General features: G+C 41.1%; 2 protein-coding genes across 4 annotated transcripts; both read left to right on the forward strand.

Moving 5' to 3' along the window:
* The first annotated feature begins 268 nt into the window (after positions 1–268).
* Positions 269–5,973, forward strand: LOC131447553 (glycoprotein-N-acetylgalactosamine 3-beta-galactosyltransferase 1-like). 2 transcript variants are annotated; one of them, XM_058619402.1, is made up of 4 exons: positions 269–955; positions 1,057–1,229; positions 3,639–4,309; positions 5,356–5,973. In XM_058619402.1, the coding sequence occupies exons 2-4, from the start codon at positions 1,064–1,066 to the stop codon at positions 5,494–5,496; spliced, it is 978 nt and encodes a 325-aa protein (XP_058475385.1). In that variant the 5' UTR covers positions 269–955; positions 1,057–1,063; the 3' UTR covers positions 5,497–5,973. The 2 variants fall into 2 exon arrangements, with proteins under 2 accessions (XP_058475385.1, XP_058475386.1); XM_058619403.1 differs by having other exon boundaries at positions 270–955; positions 3,645–4,309.
* A 1,837-nt stretch (positions 5,974–7,810) lies between these two features.
* LOC131447816 (glycoprotein-N-acetylgalactosamine 3-beta-galactosyltransferase 1-like) lies at positions 7,811–11,087 on the forward strand. 2 transcript variants are annotated; one of them, XM_058619892.1, is made up of 4 exons: positions 7,811–7,872; positions 7,990–8,165; positions 9,149–9,813; positions 10,547–11,087. In XM_058619892.1, the coding sequence occupies exons 2-4, from the start codon at positions 7,997–7,999 to the stop codon at positions 10,697–10,699; spliced, it is 987 nt and encodes a 328-aa protein (XP_058475875.1). In that variant the 5' UTR covers positions 7,811–7,872; positions 7,990–7,996; the 3' UTR covers positions 10,700–11,087. The 2 variants fall into 2 exon arrangements, with proteins under 2 accessions (XP_058475875.1, XP_058475876.1); XM_058619893.1 differs by having other exon boundaries at positions 7,818–8,165.
* Positions 11,088–11,149: the final 62 nt, after the last annotated feature.

Raw genomic sequence — 11,149 nt, forward strand, 5'->3', positions numbered from 1 at the left:
CTTAACTGAACAAAACTCAACTCAAAAGGAAACCTAACTGAACAAAACAGGTGTGGCAATCATGGTCTCGATACAACTAGTTGTGCAACACACACACACACACACACACACACACACACACACACACACACACACACACACACACACACACTCACACACACACTCACTCACACACACTCACTCACACTCACACCACTGCATGTAGAGGAGAAGGAGGTTCAGCACAGTAATGTGAGCAGAGCACTTCTCAAACACTGTCACTGTGACGCACCAGGGGAAGCGGAGAGGCGGAGAGCAGCGGAGTCATCACAAGTCTTATCATCGACAATCATCTGACCTGCACTGTGTTTAATGTTTTACCTGCTTTAAATGCTGCTGCTTCTTCTAAGTAAGGAGACTTACTGCCTGTTTGCTGAAACATTACATGAACCAAATATGTTTCCGTGTTATTAAGACTCAAACAGACGGTGGGGACAGACCTGTATTTGAACGTGTTTGTGTGTGAACTTGGTGTCACGCCAATGTGTAAATGTAGCTTCTTATTTCCCACATTTTTGGCAAATCTGCTCATGCAAGGCTTTGACCTGGGACTGCAGTAACCATATTAATTAAAGCTTATTTATGAACAGTTGAGCCTGAGCTATTTTATCACTGTTTTAATTTATAACACAATCTGGACACATTTTACATTTGTTTAACGTTAATAAATGACATGCATATGATCTGTTTTGTGGTTTTGTTATATTTGTATATTATATTTGTATATAATGAATAAACATGCAAACTCAGAGTACAGTGGAGTGCATAGAGGATGGCAAACAACACATGAGATATAAGGTGTGCTCGTTGAAGTTCCAGCCTACTCATGCCAGTTATAGGAAACACCTGTTTGCAAGAGAGGAGACTGTTGACTTTGAAGAAAGAAGCAGAAGTAGCTCTTCTCATCCTTGATCAGGTAAAAAAAAAAATAACCAGCACTTATGAAGTCATCGGCTTAAAAAGAAGCTTTCCTCGTTTAACTTGTGATGCAAAAGAGTTAACTGTTGACTTCCACAGGTCAACCATGCGTTTGGGGAAAACCTCTAATTTTTACTTTGCCACTGGACTGATAGTCGGATTTCTGTCCCTTCGCCTCCTGCTGTACACGGGTGGCTCGACAAAGCAGTCCATTCAGTATCTGACTCACCTGAAGCCGCATGTCAAAGGAGAAGTTGAACTATATCACACAGGTAAGGTAATTTTCCTTCGTTACGGGCTGGTCCTATGGTCTGTTATGTATTGTGGGATTTTTCTTTTCTTATCCTATTTGATTCAAAGCTGCCAAGAGTAAATTCTGTGTAAATACTGACAGCTACCTATTTATATTTGATTTATATTACACTTCTGGTTAGACGCAAACTGCGTTTCATTTGTCTTTTTATTCTGCACAATGACAATAGAGTTGAATCGAATCGAATCATAAATCACTCAAAACTGCTTAAAGAGTTGAGCTGTTCTGGTCCACCTGTGATGTGAATAATTAACTTTCTCACATTCCACTTTAGAAACTGGGCACATATGACATAGACAACAATATTTTACTTATTTTGCATTCATTATATGCATACAATGACATATCATTTTTGTAATATTTGATACTTTCTAACTAGAGTAATTGTGTGTGTGTGTGTGTGTGTGTATATATTCATTTTTATAACCACTGAGATCGAAATCTCTTTCAGGAGATTAGAAGACGTCAGCAGCACACGACATAGTCAATATTAGAGATGTAGCAGATGAACCGTAAAGTCAAGTTTGTTTAAGTCTAAGTTGTCACAGTACTTTAAAAACACAGGCACCGTTTACTGATTTCTCTGTGTCTGTCTAATGATGGACTGTTTCACTCAAGTATCTACAAGTATCTTACCAGAAAATGACTTTGGTAGAAGTCGCTTCAGTTTATAATATTACTTAAAGTTAATGACATTTACTATACTTAAGTGTCGAAAGTAATTTTCTGATATAAAATGTACTTCAGTTTTAGAAGTAAAATTATTACAGGAGTGAGGAGGAGAGGTAGGACGAGTTGTTGTTCAACTGGAAGGTTTGGGTTAAATTCCTGGCTCTGCTCGTCGATGTGTCATTTGGACAAAGACACTTAATCCCATGATGAAGCATTACAACACTCAGTATTTAAGATAAGATAAGATTGTCCTTTATTTGTCCCGCAGTGGGGAAATTTACAAAGACAATAAATAATAAACATGCATTACCAAAAAATGTACAATATATAAAGATATTAATGTGTAAATTGTATGTGTATATTGCACTTATGTAAATGTACAGTATATTGCCGCAGCTGTGATGCGACTGCCCCAGTAGACCACTCCAAAAAAATTTGGCTGATGCCACTACTGAGTCGTAGAAGGTCTTAAGGACTCCTTGTTGTATGAGTTACTATTGTAAAAATTGAACATAACTCCAGACTTTGAATAAAACAGGATCAAAATAAGATGACACTCATTCAGCTCATAAGTGACATACAATGAACTGCCAGTCGACTTGAGGTTGTGCTTCAAGCAAGTGTTGGTTTACAGATTCTAACCCTACTGAAAACCGTCATTTTAACTACTTCACTGTAGATTGTGTCAGCGTCTGAGTAGTTGACGATCTACTTCAGATTCATCTGTCAACATATGATCACAATTCTTCGTCAAATCATTGATAAGTTGACAGTGAGGCCCCCTAGGGTGATGTTTCACACTTGCGGTGTCCTTCAGGATCTTGTAAGGAGAACATTTACAATTACACTGTCAACAGGAGGATACTATACGCAAGAACAGTAAATATAAATCAGGGCCAACTGATTATCTATTATCTATATCGCTGAATGAAGACGGACAAGGACAAACGCATTGCAGAAGAACTAAATCGTGGTCGTAAAGTATTGTCGCAAAACAAACTTCTGTTCGATCAGACGATCATATTATAAGCTGTAACGGGAGAATGTGACTATCTGCTATTAAGATGAATAACAAACCAACCTTGAATAATGCATGAACGACATGTGACTGTGATGCTTATGATTTAGCAACTTGCTGAGAGTTAGCACATCATCAGCTCATTCAGCAACAGACTGATCCATCCACACTATAACGCAGAGCCACTTAAATGTATTTAATTTGATATTAAAAATGTATATATATCTTTTATCCTTCTAACTCTTAAGTATATTATCTTTCCTGTTATAATTTTTATGAAATGTATATTCATATTTTATTTTATTTTTTCTCTGGGAACCCCCTCCACCTCTTCATAGAACCCCCGGGGTCACTAGATCTGCTATTGATAACCATTGTTCAAACTACTACAATAGTTTCTGTCCTGTGGGCTAACAGATATCAGATGTCACTGAGAGCTAGACCAAGAGGGGCTGGACTATGTAAATGTGATGATACTGTCTCTTGGCTAACCCTAACCCTCAAATGGCCACATCTTCTTCAAATATTTTCATGCCCCTTGGGCGACTTGTTCCTGGTTTTTCCATGAGCTGCATACATTTGTGACATTTATGGTTTCTAGGATTCAGTATTGAGTCATACTGTATAACCTGAGGTTCTTTGTCACGCAACACTTTTGATCTCTTGTGCTTGTTATAGTTGCAGATGAGAAGAACAACACACCATCTGCTCCTCTGCGGTCAGTGCGCATCTTATGTTGGATCATGACGGGACCCCAGAATCTGAAAGGCAAAGCCAAGCACGTCAAAGCGACTTGGACCCGACACTGTGACAAAGTACTGTTCATGAGCTCCGTGGAGACGGACTTCCCCACTGTGGGGCTGAACGTGAGCGAGGGGAGGCAGAACCTTTATTGGAAAACCATTCGGGCTTTTCAGTACGTCCACCGGCACCACTTTGACGAAGCAGACTGGTTTGTGAAGGCAGACGATGACACATTCATTGTCATCGAAAATCTCCGCTATGTTTTGTCCAAGTATGACACAGAGGAGCCTCATTACCTGGGCAGAAGATTTTCCCCTTTCGTCAAACAAGGCTACATGGCTGGAGGAGCAGGTTATGTCCTCAGTAAGGAAGCGCTGAGAAGATTTATTAAAGGTTTTGAGACCGGCATGTGCACCCACTTCTCTGACATCGAAGACATGGCTCTGGGACAATGTATGGAGACGATGAATGTGTCAGCGGGGGACAGTAGAGACGTAAAGATGAGACAGACATTTTTTGTTTACCCACCAGAATACCATCTAGTCAGACAACCTCCAAGACCTCGACCTTGGTACCTGCTGTACGATCATTACCCTGTATCAGAGGTAAGCAGAATTTATCTTTGATGGTTTCATGAAAAGAGCGCACAATGTGCTAATTTTTATGCTGGACATTTGTCCTCATTATTAATGCTGGTTTGTAAATACCTCAAGTTGTGGACACAATTGGTGTTTGTCAAAGTCAAGGATCCTACATTATGGAGTGTTTCCATCATGGTAGAGTTCGGTTTGGTACAGTACGGTGCGGTGTTTGTAACGGAAAGGCCCTCGGTCAGGCTTGCATTTCGGCTGAGAACAGTACCTTTACTTGGCGCGGTAGGTGGCGTGTGCCCACAACGGACAACAATGGAGGACATCCAGCAGCTCTTTTTTTTCTGCTCGGTTTCTGGCTGTTTGTCCCAACACAATCTCAAGCTTTACGAGAATAGACTGTGGACTGTCATGGGTCTAGCTCCAACCATACCATTTTACTCTGGTAACCCAAGGGAAGGGTACTACAGTTGAGGCCAGTTATATTGATACTGTTACTAATGGAAACACAAAAAGAATACGTACCTTATCGAACTGTTCCACTTGGTGGAAACACGCCATTAGATGGGGAGGGGATCTTTCAAAGTTGGGTCCTAATGACATACACACCATTGAGAAGGTCCACTGGTCTACACGTTTCGTTAAGTAAAATACACCACATTATATCCAACGAATGTATACTTTTTTTTTAATGCATAGATATTGACAATGAAGGTAGTTTTTGTAAAAAACAATAAACCCCATTTTTCTTAATGCAACATAAATTCAGTTAAATTCCGGGCCTCTCTGAGGTGACAATTAGATTCGTTGATTTAGCAATCATATGTAGCATTGTCCAAAATGTCTTGGTATGCTAAGATTGCCCTTCACTGGAGATAAATTCCATCATTATCCATATATTGTTAGGCAGTTTTTTCAAACCAGACGTTTGCAGATGTCACCTGACAGTATAGGCGCCTATTGGACGATGCCAAATGTCGATCACACAGTGTCCACTCACGTGTGCCGTGCTGTATCATCTATTTTTCTCTTAACGTCACTCCCTCTCTCCCCCTCTCTAGGGTCCAGCTTGCTGCTCAGACTTCACCATCTCCTTTCATTACCTTTCTCCTGACATGCAGTACGTTTTGTACTATCTGACCTACCATCTGCGGCCATATGGATACAAATACAGATTCAATCCTGATAAAAAAAACACATAAAATGAGAGTGTTTGCTTAACAGCCACCCTAGCAGGTGGAGGAGGGCGGTGGCTTTGTCTGAATGTTACTGAGCAACAAAGAGCAAGAGCAATAAACTGTGGACATTGAATTGTTGAAGACGTGTGGACATTCTTCCTATCCTTCTTCAAGCACAGATCAGATGTCAACTGTGTACAGTAAATGGTGATTTAGGACATTTTGAGTGTTTTATGATGCTGCTATTTTATATGCAATGAAGAATCAAGATCATTAAGAGGATGCATATCCTGGGCCATTTCTTATCTGTCTTATGACTCGCGCTTTACACTTTGTGTTACTCTACAATAATTGTTACAAGCATACGTTGTTGTCAAAGCAAACCATGCTGATCTGTTGGTTATGTTATAGTTTACATAATTCAGCTAATGTTTATGAACTATTGAATGGATCAAAGAGTTTCTTTAAGAGTATGATTGGGTTTGTGTGTGTGTGCGGGGGTGTGTGCCTATGTTGTATTGTTTGTGGGCAATAAATAAAATTATTTGGGGCAAAAAAAAAAAAATGGCTTCACAGACTGGAATCAGCTTTCCGTATTTTGTCTTAATCAATGAAGGTAAGGGGTCAGCAAAAAGACCCGGGTCCATGACGGGCTGGAAGAAGGGCCTTTCCGTTCAGTGTTTACATGTTCTCCCCGTGTTTGTGGGTTTTCTCCCACGGTCCAAAAACATGCAACATAGGGATTAAGTAAATTGGACACATGGTTGCTTGTCTCTTGTTGCATGTGGCCCTGTGATGGACTGGCAAAGTGTCCAGGGTGTGACCCCGCCTGTCGCCCTCATGTGGAGGATAAAGCGTAGGACGATGAGCGTGTCAGTATATGCCCACATGTACATGCACATAAATATACGCCATGTTTCGCTAAAACGTTTTCCTGATTGACTCTAGTTTTGTCCTCTGCATATTATTTTGTTTGTTTTTTGGAATAAATCCTAACGACGAGTTGATTTCTGATGTTTATCGTCTTCGTCAAACTCTTATTCCAAGTCGGTCTTAGTGGTCGGTACAGGTTCAGTACAGTGGACGTCAAACAGCATGGCCGTTTCTCAATACTCAAGTAAGCAAGTATGTACTTGCTTACTTGGGAAGTATATACTTGAGAAGTACGCTGGGAGTATATACTTGCCAAGTACGGGAGTACACAAGTATGTGGTTCTTTCTCAATACTCAAGTATGCAAGTATGTATGTATTGTTCTGCTGTTTGAATGGTGGCTGGCGCCAAGTGCTGCAGCCTCATTACCGCCACCTACAGTGTTGATAAATGAACATATGAAATACTTTTAATAAATGCATATATATGTTGTTATTATTTTTACATTTTAAATATTTAACTTCATTTATTAATTAATTTCTATTAAAATATACAATACAAATAATACAATGTGGAAAATAGATATATTACAGCATTGTAGAGTAGTATATATATATATGTATGTATGACATATATGTACGTGTACAAATATATACTACTCTACATACTATACTATACATATCTAATATTTACATATTATATTTAAATATAAATCTCGACTTTAATATAAATCTAAAATTCAAAGTTAAAATAAATAAAACATTAACAATATACAAACCTTCAAACTTTCAGGTCAAAACGTTTCCATTAAAAACAAAATAACACGTCAACAACAAATCTATGGATCACACCGAGCATCTAATGACAGCGACGTCTGAGCCAGCGGATCATTTCATCAGGACAGGCCGAGGTAACGCTGCTCTGTGCCGGGCACAGTGAGCGCCGAACGTCCGCAGAGGCGGAGCTGATCACCTCCGACAAACGTCGCTGCCACACTATAAATACGTCATATCTTCATACACAAACCACATGTTTGAATTCTAAATGACTAATTTCTCGCCTCAAATGATGTTAAAACTTTGTTCCGGGACACAGAAAAATATTTATTTCAGATTTATATTTCTATTATCTGCTGCTATGCTCCGCCGAAATGTATTCTGGGATACATGGCCATCGCAAGTACGCTTAAGTCACCTCCGATGCATACTTGGTAAAAATGGGCGGAGCGAGAACATTTCCGGGTTTGAGAACCGTCCTCGCTGTTCGCTGACTTGAGAATTGGAACAGCACTTGGACTGAGGCTGATGACGTTTTCACAAGTACGGGAGTACGCAAGTACGCTCAAGTACGCACAAGTATGGATATTGAGAAACGGCCCATGTGTTTGTTTTAGCTCCGCCCTCCTGAATATGGTGAGCTATAATCAGGGATGTATAGGAAACACCTGTGTGCAAGAGAGGAGGCCTCTGACTCTCTTGCACACAGGGGAGAAAGAAAGAAGCAGAGTAGCTTTCTCATCCTTGATCAGGTAAAATAACCAGCAATAATAATGTCACCAGCTAAAAAAAAAGCTTCCCTAATGCCAATGCAGCAGAAAAGGTCACATCCCAAACATGGTGTGAAGAGTAACTGTTGAGTTCCACAGGTCAGTCATGCGCGGAGGGAAAACCATTCAATTCCAGTTCTCTGCTGGACTGATGTTTGGATTTCTGTCCCTTCGCTTCCTGTTGTACGTGAACGACTCGGCAGAACAGTCTATTTTTCACGCAGCGGCTCATGTCAAACAACAAACCGAAGTATATCTCCATCATAATTGCAGAGGTGGGTTTTTTAATTCTGAAGTCATTTCATTGTCGTCATTGACAGCTGCTGTCGGTAAGTTCTGTGTAAATATTCCCAGACATCAGTGATCTCGAGTGTTTGCTCAGTTTCTATGAATCAGCTTTGACATCCTGTATAAAGGATGGTGATCCGTTCTGGTCCAACATCCACAAAGGGTGCTAAGGACATTTAAATATTTGATGTTCTCTAAACAAATACATTTTGCTTTATCAGGAAACTGGGCTCATGTGACATAGGCAACAATATAGAGTGTGTGTGTGTGTGTGGGGGGTGGGTGAGTAACTCAAATTACTTGGGAGCCACTGAGCGCCTGGTCTAGTCAAGGGACGAAAAAATTAAAAAGATTTTGAGGGAAAAGCAACTTCAGCAGGGGGGGTGGCTGATGTTTTCTTAGCCCTTTTACACTGAGCGTGTCGCAGACGACGTGTTCGCACATTTTGCATTACCGTAATTATGCGACGATTTGTGCTATCGAATAAAAATTGCGACGGTTTCTGAAAGCGGAGCGGTTGCATGTCAAAGGTCAACGTGTGGTTATTGCGATAATTTCACTCGCGCTGCTGCTGCTGCGGCAGGAAGCCAGCGAATCAGCGTCTTTGTCACCAGAGAGGGGAAAAAGAGGGAAAACCACCTGTACACACTTTCCATTTTTTTGTGGCCTGGACATTGAGACAAGGACTCAAACAAACGTTGTTTGATACTGTTCGTGTACAACTACAGTGTTTTTTGTTTTTAAAAAAAACTTTTTATCATTTTAATATGCAGTAAATTGTAAATATCTGCCAGATATTGAAAGTTATTCAGGAAAAATTGGCAAAACATTTTCTGGCACTTTTATGGTTAAAATAAGCAAAGGCTCAGGTGTTAAAGACCAGGTCTGAGCGCGGGTAACATGTATGGTTAGAACCTGAGGTTCTTTGTCACACAACACTTTTGATCTCTTGTGCTTGTTATAATTGCAGATGAGAAGAACAACACACCATCTGCTCCTCTGCGGTCAGTGCGCATCTTATGTTGGATCATGACGGGACCCCAGAATCTGAAAGGCAAAGCCAAGCACGTCAAAGCGACTTGGACCCGGCACTGTGACAAAGTACTGTTCATGAGCTCCGTGGAGACGGACTTCCCCACTGTGGGGCTGAACGTGAGCGAGGGGAGGCAGAACCTTTATTGGAAAACCATTCGGGCTTTTCAGTACGTCCACCGGCACCACTTTGACGAAGCAGACTGGTTTGTGAAGGCAGACGATGACACATTCATTGTCATCGAAAATCTCCGCTATGTTTTGTCCAAGTATGACACAGAGGAGCCTCATTACCTGGGCAGAAGATTTTCCCCTTTCGTCAAACAAGGCTACATGGCTGGAGGAGCAGGTTATGTCCTCAGTAAGGAAGCGCTGAGAAGATTCATTAAAGGTTTCCAGACCGGCAAGTGCACCCACTTCTCTGACATCGAAGACATGGCTCTGGGACAATGTATGGAGACGATGAATGTGTCAACGGGGGACAGTAGAGACGTAAAGATGAGACAGACATTTTTTCCTTACCCACCAGAATACTATGTAGTCAGACAACCTCCAAGACCTCGACCTTGGTACCTGCTGTATGATCATTACCCTGTATCAGAGGTAAGCAACGCTGTACACACAAACCTATCAGTCTGAATTTAACCCAGTCATTGTCAACATGCGTCCTATAGACGCGTCTCCTGTGACCCTTTGTGATGTGATAACACTTCACACACACACACACAAATATAATTTTCCGCTCTCTCACACACACCTGTATATACATATAGGGACATCCTCTATAGCAAGACATCATTTTCTATCACTGAGATGGACACTGTCATGTAGGGACAGTAGGGAACCTCATAATGGCTCCCTTTTTGTTTGGAAGAGAACACGGGGAAACAAAGTGGCAAGGGCACCTTATAGGGCACTGCATCACCTTCCTCCACTGAACGGCGGCTCATAAAGCCGTACGTTTGCAGATGTCACCTGTTGGACCTAGCTAACGGTGCATGCCGTGTGCTTCATCGTCTATTTTCCATCCTTTTCAAAATTCACACTGACCTGAACTACCGTTTGTAACCAAGAAGTGCTGAGGAAAATGTTATCCTATTCCATTCAAACTGTGTTGTTTCTGCAACAAGTGGTATCGCCCCCTGGAGGCAAATTGAAACACTCCCTGGTTACATACAATCTACATAAAAGTGAAAGTTGCTGTTTCATAACGGAGTGTGAATCAGACTTGAACTCAGCTACACGCTCTTTAATGACAAAGCAAGTGAAATTGAATCCTGCTAATCTGCTAATCTGCTAATCTGCTAATCTCCAATGCACCCTCCTCTCTCTCCAGGGTCCAGCTTGCTGCTCGGACTTCACCGTCTCCTTTCATTACCTTCCTCCTGACATGCAGTATGTTCTGTACTATCTGACCTACCATCTGAGACCATATGGATACAAATACAGGTTCAATCCTGGTAAAAAAAACAAAACAAACATGAAATGAGAGTGTTTGCTGTGTCTAATATGTGTGTTGGTGCTGGCTGTTTGTTCAAATACTTTTCACACTTGCGAGTCCTCCTACTGTACTGAAAATTAAGCATTGTCCTTTTGTATTGTATGACGATGTGCGGTCACTGATGAATGTTTTGTAAAGTTCAGTTTGCTGGGGAACTACGGTGGCCTGTACGTGCCAGAAAGGATGCGATTCCTCTTTGGCGTGGTCAGCTGCTTCTTCCATATGCAACAAATGCACACCCTGGCTTGTCTGTTCTGATTTCGGGACATTGAAATAATAAAGTCATTGAAGTTTTATAATTACAAAAAATGTAAGTCGTGATTTTGTCAGCCAGTGAGCTGAAATCCTCCTGCATCGATGACGCGCAGGTAAACTGTCGCTGCTAACGTGATGACACACACACACACACACACCGTGTGATTAATAAGGGTCGTCTTA

This window comes from Solea solea, chromosome 20, assembly GCF_958295425.1.
Source record: "Solea solea chromosome 20, fSolSol10.1, whole genome shotgun sequence".
In the NCBI taxonomy this organism is placed as follows: domain Eukaryota; kingdom Metazoa; phylum Chordata; class Actinopteri; order Pleuronectiformes; family Soleidae; genus Solea; species Solea solea.